The 25,519-nt window shown below is 39.5% G+C and overlaps 1 protein-coding gene across 1 annotated transcript in view; it reads right to left on the reverse strand.

The window, feature by feature from the left end:
* Positions 1–745: 745 nt before the first annotated feature.
* The window catches only part of PCBD2 (pterin-4 alpha-carbinolamine dehydratase 2), a 34,541-nt gene continuing 9,767 nt past the window's right edge, over positions 746–25,519 (reverse strand). Inside the window, exons 3-4 of the mRNA XM_054037501.1 lie at positions 4,732–4,812; positions 746–2,651 (exon numbers count right to left, since the gene is read on the reverse strand). Of these exons, the coding sequence (XP_053893476.1) occupies positions 2,556–2,651; positions 4,732–4,812 (177 nt within the window). The 3' untranslated portion in view covers positions 746–2,555. The remainder of the gene's footprint in view (positions 2,652–4,731; positions 4,813–25,519) is intronic.

A 25,519-nucleotide genomic window follows, 5' to 3' on the forward strand; every position in this document is an offset into this window, starting at 1 on the left:
CAAAAATGCTAAGAACTCTGTCAAAACCTAAAAACTGGACTTTGGTAATGAAAGGAGAATCTAGTGTCTGCAAGGCAAACCAAAGCCCAGGAGAACATCATTGCTTTTTGTGCCGAGGAGCTGCAGGTATCATGGAGTGCAGGAGAAAGAAGCAGCCAATAGCCGTTTAGCAAAAAGATTGAAGAGGAACTGGAGGAAAGGAAATTGCCTCTGAGGCTAAGGTGAAGCCAATGGCATAACTGCCACGGATTTCAAAGGAGCCAGGATTTTCCCCTTAGATTCGGTCTCTGAAGTCAACAGTCTTTGAACAGACATGAGCAGTTTTTCACTATTATTTTCATTACAAGATAACAAAGTTTACACAGCAATACTCACAGAGGACACCTCACAGCTCTCTGCAATAACCAGGAGAGGAGCAGGAGGCAGAAGCCAAACAAATATTATCCCAAAAAGCTACGCTGAAGTAAGAGTATTTCCAATGCACTGCTCACCTTTTCTATTTATTTCGCTCAGTCTCCATCACCAAGCAGCAGACCAAAAAAACAACAACACTGCACAGCCTGGCGTCACTAGAGAATACTGCTCTGAGCTCTAAATGAATTTGTGGGGATTTTTTTCTAAGAGAATGTAAATATATATTAATATTTTAAACCCAAGACCTCCCAGTAACTAGATATAAGTTATGCGAATGCCAAACAGCTTTGTCACATATGTGCATGTATATAATAATTATACAGGAACAAAATTACAGAGGAGGAATTAGATTTTATTGTTCTTATCTAAAGCTTTCCCATAATATCTCATTTCTAAAAAACAAAAATAGTTTTCAGAGCTTATTAGAGAGGCATTGTCAAACCTTCAGGACCAGATTTATTTATCCGTGGGTAACACAAGACACCAGTTATTTTTTCAAGTAATTCCCTGCAGCAGTGATCACTTTAAAATCATGTCAAAGAAATTCTTAGTTTCATACAAATACAAACAGATTTTAAGGGATGGGCATTTGAAAGCATAAAACCTAGATTGGTTCCCTTTAGTTTTAACTTGGTAGCCTATGGATGCTAACTTAAAAAACTTCTCGGTTCAAAAATCTTCCCAATCAACAACTGTCGTCTATAAGTGCATGATACGGCATATGTTAATTATTTTGTGCTTCATTATTTTACAAATGTATTGATGGGAATATTTGGATAGCAGCTACTGCACTGCATCCAAAAAGTATTGGGAGAGCACATATCTAATACATACAAAAAGGCTTTGACAATGACATGAATCAATATAGATCTAGTTTCTTAGTAGTTAGTAATTGTGCCTCTGGTGTCATTCTATCTATGTATCTAGGCATTTATAAGATGCCAATTAACCCGGTAGTTAAGCAGCAACATAATTATTAGAAAGGCTTGATTGTGCATGTTGAGTACACTTAGTACTGCAGAGAGAGTTCTTTCCATACTTACATGAGCAGAACTCCCACTGCGATCAGTGGGAATTTTGTCTGAGTGAGAATAAAGGCCACAGACTTTATGACCTTTGGGATGTTGTGAGAAATGGATTTTAAACCTAGCTGGATCTGTAGGATCTGTAGCTCTTAGAACAAGATTTACAAACAAATTTTTTTAACTATAAGAAAATGGGTCACCATAACTTTAGATTAGCCCTGCCCACATTATCAAGAGAACCCTGCTAACGTCGTTTCCTTTACTGCTGGCAGCACTTATTGGTGTGACGGAAACCTGGCTTAATCCACACTCCCCTTTCCTATAGATGGGCTTTAATAAAATATGAGAATGCTATCACAAAATAAGGATTCAAATACTGAGTTCTCTGGCCCCAATCCATCAAAATATTTAAGCACTTCACCCAAGTACATGAGTACTTCCAGTGGCTTCAGCAGGACTATTCATGTGCTTAAAGTTCAGTAAGTCCTTAAGTGTTTTGACGGATAAAGGCCAGGGTACTCAGCAGCTTGCAGGATCAAGCCCTCAATATACTGCTATTGGGAAGGTGACAGGTCTGAAAAGCACCTCACCACTACTGGTGTCTGCATACAAGAGTACAGAGAAAGAAAGCTACTGTCCTGCTGGCTGGGATCAAGAATAAGGCACGCTCACTTGGCAGTACCCCAGTGCTATTACTCCCTGTAGGGTTAACTAGGCTATGGGCTTGGAGAATCCTATCACTCTGGAAGGATTCCAGCAGTCATTCTGGCCTTTATCCATTGTGGAAATAATGGCGAATCACATTTCTGGTTTGGGTTTTTAATGTGAAAAGTCTATTTTAATTTCTAAGGAAGGATTGTTCAAAATTCCCTTTGTTGCTTTGTCTGATGTATTGTACGTGTGACCAGTAATGATAAGTAGGAGGTATTGGCAGTTTTCTCAGACTAAGGTTGATGAGTTTTGGTTTTTTTTAAATGCTGCTGCTAAACTAGTTTTATTACAAATCATTTTACACTACAAGTGGCAGCAGCAATTTAGAATGTAGAACACTTCACTGAATGATAAAGTTCAAATATAAAGCAGTTTGAAGGCAACGCTATTTTCAACATTCAGTTATTACACAGAAGCAGCAGCTTTGTCAATAAATTGAGCCAGCTTCACATCTCTTTTGGTCAGTCCTCCACAGTCATGGGAAATAAGAGTTATCTGAACCTGTAAGCAAAAGGAAAGGAAGTGGATTACAATTTACATTCCAAGCTTTCAATGAAGACTGGTCAGAATTCAATTTGAAATTTTTTGTGGGGAGGGTGATCTTTAATGAATTGGTTTAAAAAAAAATCCTGCCTGCAGACGAAGAGTAGGAATCTTACTATTTTTTCAAATTGTAAGACATCATATGAGTCAGCTGCAAGGTGAGTAGGCTCAACAGAATCTGGAGACTAACCAAAGAGGCACTTCACAGAGTAAAAAAATAATTTTGGCTTCATGTTCTTGGGTTTCATCCAAGAGGCAGCATCCGATTAAATTACTCATTCTTTACATTTAAATTCCACATATTGGTTTCATGAAGAATTCAGGTCATTGACCAAGTTGCAAACACCAAATAAAGTGACTGGAGCATAAAAATCAGTATCTTAAAGGTGAAGAAACTGGTGAGCTCTTTGCAGATTAGTTTTGAAAGGAAAAAATAAACAGACTGGTGTGCATGTCGCTATGATACAGGCTGCCTGTATGAGTTTGTTTAGACTTACCCAGATGAAAAGTCATGTGCTACATTTTGTTAGTTGTTCCTGTGTAGCAGGGATTTGCAAAAAAGAAAATCTAAACACCCTGGGAAGTCAAGACAATCTTCCAGAGTGTGAGATAAGCACTTTGTCCAACATCACTTAATGTCTCTCTTTAAATAAGATAGTTAGAATGTATTTAATTTTGCCTTATTGTTTAAAAAAAGAATTAGATCGTTTCAGTGCCAATTAATCCCCATTTTGAAAAAAATACACATGGCACTTTGTGCCAGTCAGACAAAAAACATTGCTTTATGTGTATGCATCATCATTCTGCTTGTCCCTTGTTTTGTTTTAGATAGGCATGGTATATATTTACCAGTGACTAAAGAAAAAATAGTTAATAGAACAAAATGAGATTAGAAAATAAAATGATAGTAATAATCGGCTCTTGAAGTATTGCCTTTTATCGGAGGGTCTCAATGCACCTGACTAATATTTGCTCTCATGAAACCACTACGAATTAAATAAGTTTTATAACTGACTTTACAGGCAGCTACACTGAGAAACCGGAGTCAAGATTTTCAAAATATGAGTCTAAGGGCTTGTCTACATTACCCACTGGATCGACGGGCAGTGATCGATCCAGCGGGTGTCGATTTATCGCATCTAGTCTAGATGCGATAAATCGACCGCTGAGCGCTCTCCCGTCGACTCTGGTACTCCACCAGGGTGAGAGGCACGGGCGGAGTTGATGGGAGAGCACCAGCCGTCAACTTACCGCAGTGAAGACACTGCGGTAAGTAGATCTAAGTACGTTGACTTCAGCTACGTTATTCACGTAGCTGAAGTTGCGTAACTTAGATCGATTCCCCCGCCCCCAGTGTAGACCAGGCCTAAGTTAGCTTTCCAGGCTCCTGTTTCGGCACCGGAACAAGTGGCTTGATCTTCCAAAATTCTGAACTCCCATTAACTTCCACATGCATCAAAAGGAGCTGATAAGTGTTCAGTAGCTTTGAAAAAATCAGAGCATTTATTTAGATGGCCTAAACATGGATTTAGGGGCCTAAGTTTAGGCTTAGATTTTAGGAAATTTTGTTCGAAGAGGTTACATGATGTGTCCAAGTCACACAGCCTGTGGTGAGAAATCTGAGAGAACTATGGAGTCCTGGCTCTCTAACCACTGACTAGACAATCTCTTCACTATTTAATATACAAGTTTAAAAGGTAGGAACAATTTGAGGTTTAAACACTTTCACAGTGTGTCAAATGTTAAGCACATTACCATGATGACAACAGGAAGAAAATCAGCCTAGTCTAAGATAAAAGAAACACCCACACACACAAAAAAGAACAAAACGCTAATTTATTCTGCCCATCAGCAGGACTGGATCTTCTTTGCAAATATTATTTTAAAATCCACAAAGGAGATAGGTAAAGTCACTACCTCTTTTGATGTATAGAAGCTTCCTAATGTGAAAAGGAGTGACAGAAAAGGATGTTCTATACGCTGATCTGGTCTAGTAAATTGTTCATAAAGGTACCTAAAAAGTTATTCAATGTATTACCTTGTTGTACACATTAAACCATTCGGGATGATGATTCATCTTTTCTGCTTGCAGAGCAACTCGTGTCATAAATCCAAAAGCCTAGGATAAAAGGAATACAGAGAAATATTTCATCTGTTAGGAACGTGCGTTAAGGTTAGTGTTATGGATCTACAAGGATATATTCCAAAAGCCTAGCGATATGTAATGACAGGGATGGCCCTTGTGTACTGGGACCTAAAGATAATTTTTTTTGTACCCTATCCCTTTGAGTACTCTGAGTACGTCACCTTTTGGAGCATTCCACCTTCCCTGGATTACTCCCCATTCTATCATCACTGTTCCCTTACTAAAGCAGCATTCTGCAGCACATGCCCCAGGGATGAACTCCCAGTAGAGTGACCAGATGTCCCGATTTTATAGGGACAGTCCCAATATTTGGGGGAGGGGGGTATATGGGTTCTGATTACCCCCCACCCCATCCCGATTTTTCACCCTTACTAGCTGGTCACCCTAACTCCCAGAGTTCATGGCTTTCTGATTAGCTGGCTTCTTCCTGCAATGGGTTACAACCCCCTCTGCTCAGTGGGATACTGCTCCAAGTCATGGTCCCCTTGTTAAAAATTTACTACCAATCTAAAGGGATTATGGTCATTTTCCTGCTGCTGATAGAGTTCTCTCCCTCTTTGGATACTGGTCTATCGTTCTATCTAAAATGACTTATCCAAAGATACCGATGAAGAACAATTATTTTGCCTATGGTGTGCCACAGGTATCAGATATTTTGAAATATTCACCCAAGGGAGATATCCGTATGCCCCTGGATCTTCACCCCACCTTTCCTCCAAGTTAAACACTCTGCTATACTATCAATATACACCAGGGGTGGGCAAACTTTTTGGCCTGAGGGCTGCATCACATTTCGTAAATTGTACGGAGGGCCGGTTAGGAACCCCTGTTGTTCCCTGATGGCCCCCCCGGAACCTCTGCCCCATTCACACCCCGCCCCCCACTCCCTGTCCCCTGACTGCCCCGGGAACCCCTGCCCCTGAGTGCACCCCGCCACCCTATCCAACCCCCCCCCCCTCCTTCCTGACTGCCCCCCCCCAGGACCCCTGCCCCCATTCAACCCCGTCCCCTCCCCCGACCCCTATCCATACTCCCACCCCCTGAACTTCCCTGCCCTCTATCCAACCCCCCCTGCTCCCTGCCCCCTTACCACGCTGCCTGTGGCTGGCGGCGTTACAGCTGTGCCACCCGGCTGGAGCCGTGTCACGCCGCCGCCACTGCCACCATGCAGCACAGAGACCGGGTCAGGCCGGGCTCTGCAGCTGCGCTGCCCCAGGCGCGCACAGCCCTGCCGCCCAGAGCATTGCGCCGGCGGTGGAGCAAGTGAGCTGAGGCTGCGGGGGACGGAGGACAGTGGGGGAGGGGCTGGAGCTAGGCTCCCAGGCCAGGAGCTCAGGGGCCGGGCAGGACAGTCCCGCGAGCCGGATGTGGCCTGCGGGCTGTAGTTTGCCCACCTCTGATATACCCAGTGTATTTTTCAGGAACAGAGTTCATTTCCAGTGACTTTCCCTGAATGTAAGCAGTTTAGTTTAGTTTTGTTTTGGAGCGGGGGAGGAGGGAGGTTGGCCATGTGAGGTCACTTCTCTCCTTTATGAGAAAAGGTTTTGGTTTAAATGAGAGAATACAGACTTCCGAGTCCCCCACCCTCTTCTCTTCACACTCCCCCGTGATACAGGATTTAATCACAGGCTCAAGGAGAAAATGTGGGAAGCCCTTGCCAAAAATATTTCCAGAAAATCTCTGCATTATAAAAAAAACCACTCCATGCAAATCAAGGACTCACTCTACGATAGTACCCATGTAGGTAGGCCCATATGCCTGCCCAGAGACCAAGGAAAGTCAATGGGCTCTGCACAGATGTAGGAGTCCATCCAGGAGGATCAGGGCCTAAATTAAAACTGCAAAGCAAAAAAAACCCCTATCCACATACATAATCTGGTTCATATTAAAATACTTGCCATAAGTTAGTATCTTGACATAGACCTACCTGTTTAGATCATTTTTAGCACTAATTTATAGACTAGCCTGTATATGGCCCATCAAGCAATGGCCATTTCAAACAAACATGTGGTCAATAAATAACATAATGGTTGATAATAGTTTCAGTCTTTTTTTCTCTCACAAATTACAAACACTTTAAGAAAAAGCATCAGTGCCTGGATGAAGTATGACTTTGTAAGTCACTTTGCCAGTCAGATGAATGCAAACGTTACAATCAGAGCAAATTATTCCAATGAGGTTTGTCATTTGGAAACCACCAAACTGTCAGCAATTAAAAAGCTTTTTTCTTTGACCCGAGAACATTCAAAAAAATTGGGAACACTAACTTCCCTTGAAGCTCTAGTTTGGTTTAATTTTACTTGGAGTGAACAATTACGTTTCAAAAATGTCAAGCATTGCAACAAGATGCTTCAAAGCATAAAGCAGTAAACTCAGCACTAGACATTCGGGAATATACAGCTTTATTAAAAATTCTAAGATTTACATTTTATTTAAATATTTTTTTAAATACCCACTGCCTTAACATCTTTATTTACAAGACCATACCAAATTATACATAGAATTGCTTCCAAAGGGTAGTTTAAAAGCCACTGTTGCAGTCAGAAAGGCATCTGAAACTAGATTGCCTTTTTATCGCCAGGCAGTGCAGGGAAAACGGGAGGGAATTCATGAAAAATCTGACCAAATCCATATATGCACTGCCAGTATCTATATCTATGTACAGAGACACACACGTGTGTGTGTGTGTGCGCACACGAGTACATACATATATTTTTCCATGGATATTTTTATTTTATTGCATAACCATCACCACTCACTCTTAAGTTCAAATGGAAAAAACATTAAAGAACAAATTAATTGGTGACCAAATATGACCATTAAACTTTACCAGACCATTCCCTGTGCCTCCCCCCCCCTCACCAACTTGACCAGAAATCAGCAGTTAGCAGACCTTGATGTCCCCCCCACCACCACCACCACAGCTAAAAATGGAAAGTCATCTTAAAGTTGCACTTCATCCTGAAGATAGCCAAACTCAGGATTTCATCAACTACAAGAGGGAATGAATTCCTAAGCACTGGACCCTCCATGGAGAATGTCCTGTTGTCCTTTCCTATGAGCTCAATCCTGGGAACAGGTAGTAAGAGCGTTCCAGTGGGACATAACTACCACAGCAGAGGCTTTTGGAGGTTTCAGAGCTAAAAGGATCCCAAAACTATGATTTTATACATACGTCATGTGTGTGTGCAATTATATACACGTAGGGGTATGTACATACATACACATATAACCCTGCTTTACCCAAAGCAATCTTCTCTGCTCCACGTTACTAAAATAAACTACTTTTTCTGTTTTGATTATAGACTATTTTAATTATGCACAAAAGAGCACATATCTCCCACTAAGAAAATGAGCAGCAGTTCTGCTGAGTAATTTCACCAGTGCAATCTCCATTAGGCCCCTAAATACATCCTTTTCTAATTACATAAATTAGAACTCTATTGTTTATGGATCACCTTTATGTTTGTAGGCCCATAACCTTCCTTTTACAAAATACAACTGGCTCTGGAGGAAAAGATATTTAGGTTTGATTAGATATGAAAACACTATTACACAATCAGTTTGGACGTTTCTTCACGTCTTGAAACATGATCGGTAATTTGGTCTAATTGGTGATCAAGGAAACTATCTTGTGATCAATTAAAGTAATTACCTGATTCCGGCAACATAACCAACCTTATTTTGAGCTGGAGTCTGCACTTCTTCAACGTTAATTAAAAATAATGAAAATTATTAAGCAGTCTGCAGTGCAAGATCATTATCAAGCATGAGTCACATGACAGTATTGTCACTTGGCATTGGTGGGTACAGTTTACCAGACAGCCAAAACATTTCTTGTTGCTAGGTGGATAAGTGTTTTATTTATGCTGATAAGTCCCTACATGGCCTTGACCTTAGCAGATTGTTTTTGGCACCTATAACCACTGATGACATCATTTTAAGATCTTAATTTGAATATATATATATCATCCACAACACAGAACCTCAGCAGCATTTTCTAAAATCTGTGCATCAAGTTTTAAAAGCAGCTATTTTGAATAAAGGAAATACCATACCGGATGAGATCAACAGTCTTTCTGTGCCTTGGTTCCCCATCCATAAGATGGAGATAAAATAGTACTTCCCTCCCTCACAAGGGGTGTTGTGAAGATAAATACATTAAAAATTGTGAGGTACTCTGGTACTGCGGTAATAGGAGCCACAGGAATACCTTATATAGATTTTTGACTGTGTAATTTTAGTTTAGATTTAGATAATGTTTTACTAAAATAAAGTTTAGAAATATAGGTTTCTACACATTTCTTAACCTGTGAAAAAATTTCCCCAGGGAAATATTGGAAGCAACACTTAAATTAGAGTGGAAACAGCACTAGAATTTTTACTGTATGGAACAATCCGGCTCTGGCAAGGAGATGGACTGGATGATCCAACGGGTCTTTTCCATTTCTATCTTCTACGAGTCATGAAAGGAATAACTAAAAAACTACTGAAATTGCAGGAGTAGCTCAGCTGCAATTTCTAAGACAGAGATTCATTTTCTAGATGCCCCCAGCTTTGACATGCCTGTTTTGGGAAAATATTTCCTTGCTAAATCGTTCCTGAAAGAAGAAATCATATTGAGAAAGTGTTTTAAGCAAGCTCAGCTGGTACCTCTTGCTCAAGCTGTGCCCTGGGATAGCCCAACTATACTCTTAAAATGACAGAACATGCTATCACTAAATATGGCTTAATGCAACTTGCTTTTCCTGAGAAAGGGAAAAAACTGTGCTATATGCTTTGCTTTCATGAGTGAATGGAAAGATGAAATTCCATCTACCTCTTTGCACTATAGAGTATTTAACAGCTTTGGGAGGCTTGCAGAGTCTCTCTGCTAATCTGCTATTCTTCTTTTCACATGTCTTAAGCAAGGACTCAATTCATCTTAACACTTTTTAAACATACAGCTTTTGCACAATGCTTGCCAACATTATCCTGATGATTAATACATCAAAGCAAGGCAGGCTGATGTGTGGTGCTAATATATCACTGCCTGGTGAGTTCCCAGTGATAGAGTACCATAATGTATCACCGGAACACAGCATTCAGACAATTCTTTACTCAAAAGATGGGGCTCCTCAAGAAAAATAGCTTTGAGACCTAGCAATTTAGCAAGCATTTTATTTATTTGTTTTTAAATGCAAAGGTTACGAACTTAGGGTCCCCGGGCCTCCTAAATCTTTCAGCCAAGAGAAACATAAGCTAATCACAAATACATTAAGGTTTTTATTTCCAATCTGTCATTATAATGCTGGGAGCAGTATTAACCTTGACCTGGTGTAAGGGCTACCTGTCTTTGCAGCATTACTATTTAATAACAAAAACATTTTGTATCCTTTATTAATGGGATACACGTACGTAATGGATAATACAAGTCATAATAATGCATTTATACTTTAGAATATACTGTGCTTAGCATGTTTGCTTTCACTTTGTACCATTACATATTCTCACTGAACACTATGCGTTGCATTTGTCCTCTTTGTTCTTCATGCAGTTTAACTCCCTATGTTACAGAATAATAAAGAGAATTACACATCATTAGGCCTCAGCTCCAAATTGTGAAACTTCCATGCATGCAACCTACACTTTACTCATTCCTGTAACTAGCTAACTTTTATTTATGGGTCAGCAGGCAGAGAAAATAAGTTGCTTAATGTTGAGCTAAATTAAAGGTATGCTGTACAATACCTTCGTTTATAGTCAGTCACTTGGTTTTGTTTAAGTTAGTTTCATTACTTTTTCTGTTGTGCTCCAAGCGAAATCTGCATTTTAAAAAATTCTATTGACTACATTTAGGGAAGATTTTTCCTTGTTAAAACAGAGACATCTTGTTACATGGTTATGGTATTTTTTTAAAAAGTTAATTCAGTTTTTAAAAACCTAAAAATTCCACCAATGTTAAAAAGGGAAGGAAGAGACATTTGGTGAGGTGTTTGTTATCAAATCTTTATCTATTTATCCATCTAAAGATTCTCTATTGTGTCCATCACCATAATATCTAGGTAAATTAGAGCTACAAGGCACTAAGCAGCTATCTTCATGGAACTGCCTTTCCTTTTCCCTAGCTGGGTTTTACATTAATCATCACATAAAAAATGGTTTTTAATATCATTGCAAGAATGGTGGGAAAGCTCACTCAGAAAAGGAGGTAGCTAAAGCATGCCCTAAATATAATCACACTCTTGCATAGTCTGACTCCTTCTGGGAGCAAGTTCCACAACTGAACTTCCTTGACCCAGAGAACTTTATCTCCACCTCTCAAACACCTTCTCCTGCACTTTGTGGGCTGCATTGCTCCAGAAAAGTGCAGCTGCCTTGAGGCGTCCTGGATGGATAGGCTGACCGGATAGCAAGTGTCAAAAATCAGGACAGGAGATGGGGGGGTAATAGGTGCCTATGTGAGAAAAAGACCCCAAAATCGGGACATCTGCTCACCCTATGGATAGAGAAGCAGTTGCTGATATCCTGACCTATTTGACAATCAGGACTATGTCTTTGAACTGGCAACAGAAACAGACAGGAGCCAGTGAAAGGATCATAGTGCAGGGGTGATGGATGCACAGCAACCATGGAGGCAGGCTACCACATTCAACACAAGCTGGAGCCTTTGCATTGCTTTCACGTTCAGGCCCAGGGAGTTATACTAATACATATTGGAGGGGCCTAATGCATAGACCACTGGGACCAGAACATCAGCACTTCCTAGCAAACAAGGTGAATTTATGTTTTTCTATTGCCAACACTACCTGATCATTTAGGCAAGGGACACCTAAAGGGCCTGAACATGCAATATATTGAGCACCCTAAATTCTTCTTGTCTCACAGGTGCTGCTCAGCACTTTAGAAGATTGGGCGCTTAACTATGAAAAATACTAATGGAGGGAAACAGTAGGGGTACAATACTAATGACATGTAGGCATGCATGGACATGGAATTTTTTTATTGGAACATCTAAAAAAATACTGACCTTGTAAGAAATATTAACCTCAATTATTGGTCTATATTCTTCCTAATTTAGACTATCATATTAGAAATCAAATGAGGACTGGCTGCTGAAGTTTTCCATCCTTGATCATCAGATCCCATTTATGCAAAACTGAAGCCTGTTTGCTTTGCTCCCTAAAATAAAATTATATATCAATATTAGAGCTGTATATTCTATACCCCAAGTTATATGTTAAAGCTTTCAAAATATCTGAAAACCTTTACACTTTTTTTCCACAAAGGAGGCTGTCTCTGGCTTGCAACACTTGTTTACAATTATGTCGGTGAAGAAACTAGCTAGCCAGCTCTATATCAAACATTTTGACAGCAAAAGCACAAACACTGATCTATTCTAAGTAGTTTGCCACTCTATGTAATCTTGGAAAAGGCATTCTTGCCTTTGATTCTTCAAATGTTTATACTTCATACATCATGCAAATAGTGTTTTAAATATTAAGAAATAATGTGAGCAAATCTGAAGTTAAATTAAATTCTTTAACAATAACCCTGCCAAAGCACTGTGATTTTCCTATAAAAAAATTATTCCAATTTGTTGATCTTACATTGGATGAAACATACTGTAACAATCTTCATAATTTATATCCTGTTGGGACACTATGATTTAAAGTAACATAATACAGACCAGCATCACTGCTAATCTAAACCACCTGACCAGATAAACAACAGTTTCCCCTTCTCTCTTCACTGAGGGTATTTCTGTTTATTGTCATATGATTTACTCATTTTAAAAACATGAAGAAAAAATGCTGTGAAACAGAACTGCAGCTAGGAGGCATGGCCTTTCTTACACTGGGAACTTTTCACACACAGGTACCAGTATAATGTCAAGAAATGCAGGAGACCGAAGGCAATTCCAAGAATTCTGTTCTCAGGGAAAAAAAAAAAAAAAAAATCACAGCAAAAAAAGATTAGGTTCATTCTGTACAATCTGGACCAGGTGCAGTGTTAGAAGCTACATATTTTTGATGTTACGAAAGATACAATTCTACAAAATAAATCAGAGTCAAAGACATTATGTGCCAAGTTCAGCAGTGCTCTAAATTGTGGTATACGTTTGTCAGAAAACAGGTGCAAGTGTAGTTTGCCTCTATTTGGCATTCAGTGTGTGAGCAAATGGGTACCATTTTTGTGCCAAGGAGGCATGGGGGATTGTTGAAGAAAAAGCATTAAAAGAAGGGTGCAGATAAAATAGACTCTCTCCCTTAAGCCCTTCTCTTAGTTGTTCTGCTTCTTACACTCCTTTCCTGCTATTTCCTCAGAGTGTATGTTACACTCATTTTTGCACACTCCCTGAAATTCAAATAGGTGCAATTTGCACTACTTATTGCTAGCCACACATTCGGCTTTTCTGACCAACTTACACTCCGATTTGTATCACTGCTGCATTTGGCCCTATGAATAAATATTTTTTTTCTTGTAACTGATGTTACGGATAGTCTCCTAAAGGGAAGCAGGGTATCAGGTCTATCACCCTTTTCCTCATCTGTAGCCTTCCAAAATAACCACAATGTTATTTGGAGATCATCTTTCCCTCTTCCCGTTTTACAATGCAACGGTGACAGAATGCAACTGGAAATCATGTGCAGGCCCTATTCACTGTGATTCAATTAAAAGACTTTACAACCAAATTTTTATAAACTTGGATTGAAGACAAACAATTGTTTTAGAGTGGCATCAAAAACTACTTTCTGCTGTTGCTGAGACATCTCAAAGCTTTTCATGCTCCATTGGAAAGTGCTCGCTTCACAAGCCATGTTGGCCCTGACAACTAAATGGTCTGATACGCTTTATTACAAAGTGTATCAGTTTTCTTACACAGGCAAATATATAATTATCTTTGCCCATAAAGACTAGTGCAAAGTAAGTATGATTCCTAAACTGAGAAGATTGGAGTTACAAAATCACAGCTTGAAATGGAGCGACTAACTCGCACTAGCTTGCAGCAATTAAAATCTCCTTTATTGTGCCATCTACTTTGAAGTCTGTTGTAACAATCGCGTACTAATTAATACAATTCTTTTTGAATAGGCAAATGTAATGGCAAACCTTACAATCTCAACCTTGCTGGCTTTTACTAGTGACCCTAGACAAAATTCCTGAAAATTAATTTCAGCTTTGTACCACAAATCTGGTGTCTAGGTAATACTGTATATTGCATTTCACTGTGCACTTTGCACTGTGTCCAAAGAAGGAAAAGGAAAATGAAGGAAAAAATTGTGACTTAATAATACTTTACAGACTTATTGTTAATTAAATTCCATACTACCAGTATGAGAAACAAAGTTCAGTATGCTAAAAGCATGTAAGCTTACAAAGCACTCCAAAAGGCATTATTTGTTATGTATAATTTCACTCAGAAACATTTGGCAAATGGGTAGGATTTCTACATTTTGCATTTAATGCTTAGGGCAAGAGCTACCTTGTAACTATATTATTTCTTCAAAAATGAAGCCATGTCAGATTTTAAAATATTACCCAGATTCACAGAAAATTTGTATCAAGCTGCATTTTTCTTTATTACTGATACTTTATGTCAATTACTCAGTAGAGAAAAAAATCATCAAGAAGCACCATGTCTGAATTAAAATCTCACTTACCAACAAGAATAGGCAGCTAACTTCCACCTTCCTCTTCCTAAGCATATTGGTTTAATGTGTGTTGTGTCAAAAATGAAAAACAAAGTTTTCACTAAGAGGTTTACACTAAATGAAATGCTCACTTAAAGAAACTGGACTTCTTTTTTATTTACTAAACAGGCAGTGCACCCAACCAAAACAATTAAATAATACAGCGAAACCCTCATTAACTGAGCACCTGTTAAAGCAATCAGTTACTTAAAATAATAAACTCTCTTTGTTGTGCAACTGAAAGGACAATGATAATTTGACTTGTTAAAAGAAATGCTTGGTCTAGCAAATAAAAACACTTGATGTACTGTAATAAAACCCTCAAACAAAACACTATACAAACTAGTAATAAAATGCACTCTGGGCCCTGTTCAGACCTTTTGATTGTATATACCTGAATGCTCCGTTACCTCACTTTACTCACCCTGATCTTTACAATGTTCTGCCACTCAGATGTTAAAAATGCTTGAGTATATATTACTATACCAAAACATATGGCTATATAAGCACTTTGTAAAAGCCCAATTTAAGAAAGGACCCAACTTTAAATACAAATCCCATTGACTTCAATTGGACTTACAACACATGCTTAAGAGCTTTTTTGAATAGGAATGCGTTCCTGAATTGGTGCCCAACGGTATGTCCATACTACAGACATTACACTGGTAGTTATAGACACAGCCTACACAGACAGAAGGGGTCTTTCTATTGGCGTACAAACATCACCTACCCAGATGAAGTTAGCTATGTCAACAGAAGCCCAATATAATTTTTGGCGTAGGCCAGGCCAAAACAAATAGAGAAATGCAAGGGAAATTCGCTAGTTATCTAATTATGTCCTATCAGAAAAAAAAAAATCAGGAAAAAAGAACAAAATTCTGCTGGTTTTCCAACTATTTCTTTCACTTCCCAAAGAACACAGAGGATTTCACTCTGAACATGAAAAGCCAGTCCACATTCCAGACATGCAGTTGATGACATTAGTAGCAATGATACAAGGTTCTTCTTGGTCTGTTGCCAAGATCATGTGCAATGTCAGCTCAATATCCAATATAGTCTCTGCTGAGCATATATCCTAATCCTAAGAGGACATCAAAGAACAATAAGAAAGTCTCCCTTTATAATACTTCCCTAACTCACAAGAGTGTTGTGAGGATAAATACATTAAAGATTGTGAAGCGCTTTGAGACCTGCTGATGAAAAGCGCTATGTAAGACTAGGTATTACTATTGTTAGGATGGATGAAGAGAGGAAGCAGTTGGCCCACATCATCATCAGGAATCTTTTTTTTTGGCGGCACAGACATATCTCAATGTCAATCATTCAAACACGTTAAAGCAGAAAAAAGGTCTGAAATTATAAATTGATAGGAGATGAGAAACAAGATCTGCAGGTCCAATCAGGTAGGTCATTTGGTCCCACTGCGTGTGGCTGAAAGCACTCTGGCCATGGTATCGAGCCATACTGGCCATGGTATCGAGCCATCTCTCAAGCCTTCGGCAAGTTTCTATAAAACTTCAGGAAAGGAGATTATATCATAACCCAATGACTCCAATGGGAGTTTTGCCTGAGTCCGGGTTGTTAAGCTCATAATTTGTATCCAATTGTAATATTTGAATAATCGTATGAAGTGTTTTTCATGTATTTATTTCAAATCTAGTGATGATGCATTCTTTGAAAGAAGAGTATGGAGAGAAGGACCATCTTCCTAGACAATACGAGAAAACAGAAAAAGAAAAATAAGACTTAAAAAAAACCTGATTTGTTTTAGACAGTTACCATTTCTTACATAATATTTCCAATTTTCCTTATGCAAAAAGTTATGTAATCAGTATAAATTACATTTAATTGTATTTCATTTGCTGTTCTTGATATTTGAACAACTGGTGAAATGGGGCTAGAAATACAGAAATTAACAGAAAAAGTGACAAATTAAGAACAGATTATTAAAAACAAAAGTGGATTAATTTTATTAGCAATATTTTGCATAAGGATACATGACCTACGGTCAATATTTTAAGCTGTCATGAAAAACTTTTGGTGTACTCCAAATTTATGACGAAGTGCCAGACAGTATGTGTAATGCAATATATTGGGGAAACTCCAGGGGTTTTTCTTTTAACCCACAATTGTTCTTTCCCTTTTGTAGAACCCACCACCACACACACACACACACACACACACACACACACACCTTTTGCAAATCAATACATTCTTGAAATAGATGCAGTCCATGAATGGTAAAAACTGATTGTAGCCAGGCAAGGGATTTTTTTTTTTAAATAACATTTAAAAAAAAAAAGATGCATCCAACGTAAGTGAGATGAAATATGGTCCTTTGTAAGAAAGATTAACATCTGTATACTTTTATTAGATTAGACACTTTACAATCTGTGTGTAACTGTAACCAACCAAAGATTGTAAAACTAATAAAGTTTTGCCTCCAAATGCCCACTTCTACCAGGTTATGGAGATTCCTCTAACAATACAAAATACACATTTACATAGCTATTGCTGTTACTATCCCAATCAAGATTAAATCATCCAGTCCATGAAATGAATTACTACTCTCCACTCAGAATCCCAGTGCCAGAATGTTTCCTTGTAAAGCACCACCATGAACAATTCTCAGGAGAAGAAAAAAAAAGGTGCTGAGTAACCTCAACCCCCACAACCTGAACGTACTCAGTATCTCACACGACAGGACCCAAAATTAGAACCCTGGCTCCTAACTGAACAACATGTGCTTTACCAAAACAATCTCACACAAATCCCTCAATGGATTCAGCCAGCTCCATGTTAGTTCAAGACGTAAGCAAGTTTTAATCTCAACCCAACAAAAGTTAAAGGAAGAAAATGGCAAATGAAGGAGGGGAGGAGGCAGTCCCCAAAATACATTTAGAGCTGGTTTACAGCTTTATGAAGGACAAATGAAAAATTATACTCACATCGCACTGATCAACTGTGGGTCTGCCAGTGGTTTTTCAGAGCAGATGTAACATTTTAGCAAAATGTGATTGTTTGTGAAAGAAATAATTCTGATCAAAAACTAAATTGCAGCCAGCGCAAGCTCTGCACTTTGTCACTCTAATCCATTCTGACAGGAAGCAGTAAGTGGAGATTCCTACTGTGAAAGGAGCAGATGTGAAAGGTCAACCTTGGCCTGGAACTTCAAAACCGTTAACGTGTAAAACAGTGTGCATTAAAGCCTGAAACAGCTAACCGCTGGATTAACGGATGTCCGCTAAGTAGGTCTGATGTGCTTTTGGCAAGTAATGGTTAATTTTTAAATAGGTTCATTGTAATTTTTTTTATTTTACTTTTTACCTTTTACCAGCCAGAGTCCATTTTTAATTACAATTGCAGAGTATAATATTCCAAAACATGCCTTTTCTTTACTCTTTGGGGGGAAAAGCCACTGTTGTAGAACGCTATTTACAGTTATTAATAAGGTCATGCTCACCATTTGGAAAGCAAGGGGATGCAAGAGGTTAAACACTATCAAACTGGAGACAGAACTTACCATCTGTACTGAAATTAGTATCTTCCCAGTTCCCCTATGTTCAGAATAGCTATCCCAGGACATTACAAAGCTACAAGAGAACAGGTTTCTTTAACTGAAAAAGTAAAAGTGATTCTGAATGAAGATATTCTTGAGAATAGAGGGAATGTAAATCTTACTAATTTCCCCAACTGAAACTGTACAGTTACAGAACTTGCCACCACTGAGTTAACAAATCTGGGAGGATTCCAAATTTTAGTTAAAATCAAAGTCAACATGCCGGCATTTGGTATCTTACAGGAGTGAAGGAAAGTCTTGCCTCCACAGTGGACATAACCATTTTCTTCCCTTATTTCAAATGCAACGAGCAAGCATTAGAAGAGTAGTTATGGATTATATAGAGCAGCCAATAGTGTGACACTTCCATTTTCTTTTTCAATCTAAATGAATACTTGTGAGAAGTGAAAAGTATATTTACAAAAATCTTTAGCCAGTTCAAATTCAACCCCCAGATACAATATTTCCAGATTAATGGATGAAAATTAAATGCTATAATAATTTTCACTTAAGTGATCATAAATCTACACTAATATTTTAAGAGAAGCATTGGTAGAAGAGCCAACTGCAAAGTGGACCAAAGGTCAGGAGGAGAACTTCCTGGTCCTCTTTAGACTAGATAACACAGGTCTAACTGCTCCAAGGGTATGCAGCACATGCACAGTAATTGTAGAAGAGCCTCTTCCCCTTGGAAATACGCTATTCTTTCTTTATTTGTATTTTATTTTTTTACCCTAGAATGAAGGGAAGGAAAGAGAGATAAGGTATTCTAAGTCACAGTTAAGTTTAACTAATAACAAATTGATGTCAACTTCTGTTTCTAGAGCACATGGAGAATAAGAGTCTTGAACTTCTACATATCACCTGTTACCTGTGGCTGTCAGGCCTGCTGCTCCTGATAGATACAAACATAAAAACCTCTTCCTACCTCAAGAAAGCGAAACACAAAGGTATGTTCTGAATCTTTAATGTCATTATGATTCACTTAAATATAATTTAATATAATAGTATTGTTAATTTCAATACTGTGACATTAATAATAATATTGCAATAGCGCCTATGGCCACAAACAGGTTGGGCTCCATTGTACAAATAGCCTATGCCCCAAAGAGCTTGTAACCTAAAAAACAAGACGTAATGGGGGGTAAGACAGTTAAGTGGGATGTGCAGAGTTCTTAGCCATTGACTAGCAGTGATCACAGCTTGCCACCTGCTTGGTCTTCAGTTTTCTATATGCATTACAGCAGAGATGAGTTTGGAGGATAAAGAGGTGACTTGATGGATTCTTACTAAGCTTTCTCCACTCACAAAGGGCAGCATGACCGAAAACTTGAAAGAATTTGTCGGAGAAGTGGCCTGTTGAGGCTGGCATTGCTGGCACCCATGGAAGGTGGGCACAGACGTTGCGATAAGGAAATAGCTCAGCTAGGTACAGCAAGACTAAATTTGGGCGTATGGAGGGTGAAAGTAAAGACAAAAGTTGCCAATATAATATGATGATTCAATTATTTACAAGTAGGAAAAAATGCTGGTAATTTAAAAAATTTGGACTGAACATTGAGGCAGAGACATCCTTCACTCTGTATTTTGCACAGTGGCCATGACAAATAAGTAAGTAAATAAATAACAAATATTTCCAAACTCCCAGCAACAAGGAGTTAATTTGTATCTGGTAGCTCCTGACTGACCACTGACATCACACCAGACTCTGTATAATTATGCAGCATTTCTCGTCAATAAGAAAACTACTTCTGCCAGTTAACTGGTAGTATTGTTGGAAAGAGGCTGCATTGACTAGTACACCATTGTTGTCTCTTTGTCTTTTTAAAGCCAGGGCAGGAGAATCTTAAATTTTCAGATGAATGATCTCCAGAGAACCTCCATTTATTTTTCATCCAGAAGTCAAGCACCCTAGCTTTTCAGACCCAGTGCAACACTAGGATATGGGTAGGTGGAATGTGTCCAGTTCCACAGCTGGATCTTGACCCTATAACCTTCTGACGCAGAGGCAAGAGGGTTATTTACTAAGCCATTCACAAGCATAACCATAAGGAAGGTGTGATTGTATAAAAATATATTTTTACTAAACTATGTTTTGACCCAGCTCACTCTCACATATTTTGGCCTGAATTAATCTTCACGAGGCCTGAAAATTTTACTGTCAGTTTCTAATAAGGAAAAACAACAAATAGGCAGATAGGCCAAAAATTCAATATTCAAGCCTTATTTTCAAATACAAAGATTTTCTCTACTCTGTAAACCCACTCAAATAATTTTGATTTATAGCAAATCAGTTATTGTGTTCATAAATGCAAGGACATTAGCAAACATACCTACCAAAAGAAATACTTTCATAATTTTGCAGGTGTACAAATCATAGTAAATGGGAGAGGACTCGAAGAATAATGGGAAATTGAGCAGTCTAGGAAACACTATAAGAAAAACAACACCTACCTAGGTGGATATAAAACCAATTATTTTCATCCAAGAGGCAATCTAATACAAAAGTCTAACAGAGGGGCAAGTAGTCAACAGTCACATTAAAAACAGTTAACCCACCAAATAAATGAAATTGGTTTGTCTTTTGATAAGCAAAACTGACAATAATGGACTCATGTTGCTCATTCTTTGAGGTTAAACACAACTGACATAAGCTACACCTGAAACCAATCAGGGCTGAGGCTTTGAGAAGATTCACACGCGAGGACTAAATTTGTCACAAATGGGTTGGTTTCCGATCCTAATGTAGCCAACTTGCTTTACTCTGACCTCCATTTAACAAATCAACTTAATGGGCAATGGGAGTGCTATAAAACTTAACAATGGAGTGATTTTAACTTTTAAAATATAGTTATGAAGCAAAACGTTAGAGAGCTCCTTCAATACTGGAAATCAAATTAAATCTAGACATTTTTTAACAGTCTTGACAGACATAATCCTAGTTACCATGTAAATTTATGGTAAGCTGCTGTGATATTAGTCACAGGTGCTACTTTTAATATATGGGCTGCATCTGGCTGGGAATAAAATTTCTCAGAGGACTGAAAATGACCTCACTAACAGACAATGGGGAGGGAGGATAATACCACTGTGGCATATAAAAAGCTGGAGATATGGTCCACAAGTGAATATTTTACATAAAATTCAAGTTACCTCTGCAGATTGTAGGTTTATGTTTTCAATACATAAATGGCGCAGACATATTTCAGCCAAACAGCCAAAATATTAAGTTCGTAAAACAGCTATGAAATACTCGGGCTATGCACATAATAACAAATTTTCCAACCTGTGATTAACAGAGGAGACAAAGTGATGTGCCGAGAAACTGAAAAAAGGAAGTATCAACACAGATTAAGTTCAGGAATATTCAGTATTTTTACAAATGAGTTAAACTAAATTAAGTGATTACAGCAACTAAAAGAGCACTAATTCATTAAGAATGTGTTCCCTGTATCCCAGTTCCATGGGATTTGGTAAATTTGTGAAGTTCTTCATGGTCATTAATCAAGGTGAAGGTACCTATAGAAAGGACTAGCACCAAGGGATTGTCACCGAGTAAGAAGATTAAACTATATAAAGATCATAAATCGCTTAGCCAGCAAGTTAGTTTTGATATACTGATAACAGGGACCATCCATTAGAGAGCACAAAAATAAATATGCCCTAGCACAGTTAAAGCAAAGTAGCTGGAAATACAGACAGGGCATATAAAACAGAAACTCTGTTTGCAGTGGATGCTTTCTGAGTTTTGGGTGTTATTACTGGTTTGGAGAAGGAAAGTTGGGAAGTATACCAACTTAATGCAAGAGCTACAATGACTTAATTTCTTCTGAAATAATTCTTCAGAAGCTGTGCAAGTCTCCTTTAAACAAATAATCAAAGAGACAAGATTTGCTACGATTTTCAGGATCCATGAGCCCTACACAGCAGGCAGCAAGCAACAGAGGGTCCTGTGGCACCTTTGAGACTAACAGAAGTATAGGGAGCATAAGCTTTCGTGGGTAAGAACCTCACTTCTTCAGATGCAAGACTGCAAGCTTATGCTCCCTATACTTCTGTTAGTCTTTAAGGTGCCACAGGACCCTCTGTTGCTTTTTTACAGATTCAGACTAACACGGCTACCCCTCTGATACACAGCAGGCAGTCTCCCTGCTATTTTCTCCAGTCAGAGTTTTATCTTTTAACTTAAATAGGTTCTTATGTCATCTGAATGCAAAATATATTTTAAACAATTAAAAAAAATTCAGACTTTTAAGATGGGATATAACCACCTGCTACTTTATATAATAAATAAGGGTACGATTCTGTCATAGAGGTCACGGATTCCGTGACTTTCTGGGACCTCCGCAACTTCTTCTGAAGGGGCAGGGCTGGAGCAGCTGTCAGCCCCAAAGCCACCAGAGCAACGGCCAGCCCTGGGGCCACTGGAGCAGGGGCCACGATAGCAATGGCCAGCAGTCAGCCCTGGAGCCACAGGAGCAGAGGCCACCATAGCAACGGGCCACATAGCAACAGCCAGCAGTCAACCCCAGGACCGCCCAGAGCAGGGGCCACCATTGGGTCAGCCCCCCTGAGGCTGGAGCTGCAGCAGTCAGCCCCTGCCACAGGAGCAGCAGTGGGGATGGTGCAGCTGCAGGAGCTCAGCGCCCAACAGCGCTCCAACTGTTAGTCGTCTCCCCCCCTCCCCCGCCCACCAGGGAGAGGTCCTGGGCTTCTGTGAATTTTTGTTTATCGCCCACAAACTGTCCCTGACTTTTACTAAAAATCCTCATAACAGAATCTTAACCTTAATACTAAAGGTTCAGTCACTGAACTCTGTACACAAGCATACACACTTCACCTATCTAGAAAGTGTGATGGATAAAAGATTAAATTTATTCATTTAAAAAAATCTGTGAAGTAGTCACAAGTATTAAACCTCAGCATCCCTGCCAAATATTTTGGTTTTACAACCACATTGTCCTAAGTGTTTCTCTCCCCTGTTGCTATCTGATGGACCTACACAAACAGAGGAAACTGATTGACTATACAGGGTAAGCGTGAAACTGGCTGAACCCAAAGGGTATGTCTACACAGCGACTGGACACCCGTGGCTGACCCGTACCAGTCGACTCGGGCACGCAGGGTTATTTCAATGCAGTGTAGACTTATGGGCTCAGGTTACAGCCCAAGCTCTGGGACCTTCCCACCCCACAGGGTCCTAGAGCCCAGGCTCCAGCCCAAGCCTTCAAGTCTACACAGCAATGAAATAGCCATGCAGTCTGAGCCCCGTGAGCAAAAGTCGGCTGGCACGGGCCAGCCCTGGGTGTCTAGTTGCTGTATAGACATACCCTATGCGAACAAACCAGAAACAACTTTTCCCCTTCTTCTTTCAATAGTAGTAATTTTAGGTGTTCCTTCTAAAAGCAGTAGGGAAAACATTTTCAGATGGAAGTGACTCATCCTTCTGCACTATAGTGGACAGGGATTCTTCAAGAATTGAGCGTTATGTAGAACATGTTTTATTAATTTAGATGGAATACCCCTGTATAAAACCAGTCATTGTCCAACATTGAACAGTGTTAAACAAAGCTTGGGGTTTGGTATACAGAGACCTCAGTCCGCTTAGTACCATGGTGCAAACACCATTAAAACACATTATCTTTTTATTAAAGATAAAAAGGAAAAACAGTTAAAGCATTTGAAATATTAAGTATTAAATAAGGCTTTCATTTTAACAACAACAATCCCTTTTCCCTTTCCTTTTAGCTGGAGAGTGTTTTTGGGAAAAATACCAAGTTGTCTCTTAGATGGTACCAAAGATGGTAAAAACTGTCCCGTCAGGGAAAAGAGAAGACGTTAGTTAAGAATGGCTGAAGCTATTGTTGAAGTCTGTTTCATCCCAAATGGTGTTTGGGATTCAGCTGAACCCAGTAAAGGTGGACATATCATCTGAGTCCCTCTCTCTGGCCTGGTCTGGTCAGGACATCTCTCAGGATCAGGATGACAAAGGTCCGAAGTCCCAGGAGATGGTGGTAGTGGTAGCCATGATGGTGAACCTCACTCTAGTAGCCAATTTTTATCCCTATATCTGTTTCTTTAAGGACTCACAAAAGGAAGGGTGGACGGAGTAGCCCATGCCCTCATTATTTTGTTAACGAATTAGGTCTAGTTTCCCCACACACCAATTTTGATTCACTGATTTCCAGTTCCACACTCTTCTGACTTACCAAGCATGATCTTAACACAGTCTTTGAGTTATAACAGGACAGTTTTTTGTTTGGACTAATTCAGTCTCTCCTTTGTGCACCATTTCCTATCAATCTTTGTTATAATAGGTGATTGTGACATGTTATTAATTTTCACGTTTTTTTTTTTTTACAGTTGAGCTCACAAGAAGGGTAAATTTGTAGGCCAAATTATAAGACCAGATACAGGCCAGGAACCTTGAAGTTTTGAACAGTTTGGTGACAATTCTATTTTCTCTAGACCAGGGGTCCCCAAACTTTTCAAAGTCACGCCTCTCCTTTACCTGTCTGCGCCTTGCTCCCACAGGAGCTGGGGCCAGGAGCGGGGTTGTGGCTGGGTCGGGGGGGGGGTGGAGGGGGCCACGAACAGGGGTAAGGGGGCCAAGGCTGGGACTGCAGCTGCGGGCAGGTCTGGGGCTGGGAACAGAGCCATGGTCAGGTGCCAAGGCTGGAGGCGGGGCCAAAGACGCAGCCGGGGGCCAAAGCTGGAGGTGGGAGTAGGGCCAGGAGCAGAAGCTCCAGTTGGGTCATGGTCAAGAGCCAAGGCTGGGGGCAGGGCTGAGGGCGGAAGCCTGGGCTGGAGCGGGGCTAGATAACACTCCCTTCCCACCCCCCATGGGGGCTGGCCCAAGCCCTGCTGCACCTCCCCAAATGTTCCTTCATGCCCCCGTAGGGGGGCATGCCCCACCATTTGGAGACCTCTGCTCTAGACTAAAAACTTTTCAACTTTTTCTTTTTGCCAGAGATTTCAGTAAATGAAGAAAAAAAATGCATTAGCAAACATTGCTAGTCAGGCTCCTGAAGTAATGACAGTATTTTTGTAACTCTCATTGACTCAGACTTTTGCTTTGGCAAATTGAAATGGATTGGTTGCTCTATCAGTGAGTAATAGGCATTTTGTTTCTGTATCTGTCACTTGGGAATAGAAATTAAGAGTCTTTAAAACATGTTTCTTTTATGTAATACAAAGTGGCTTGAAAGCACAGATTACTTCTTTTTCTTTTTCTTCCACTCTCTCTCTCCACAGCCCCATTTTAAAAGGCAATAGTCTCATAAACATCTGTAGCCTGCCAGTTCACACAAATAGAGGGCAGAAGACTGGAGGAATGATGGAATGGGAAAACAGACAATGACAACAGTATTTAGGGTGACCATATTTCCCATGGGAAAACGGGATACTGCACAGGGCTGGCTCAAGGCCCACCCTTCTCCCTGTGGCA

This window comes from Malaclemys terrapin, chromosome 8 (assembly GCF_027887155.1).
Source record: "Malaclemys terrapin pileata isolate rMalTer1 chromosome 8, rMalTer1.hap1, whole genome shotgun sequence".
Classification (NCBI taxonomy): Eukaryota; Metazoa; Chordata; order Testudines; family Emydidae; genus Malaclemys; species Malaclemys terrapin.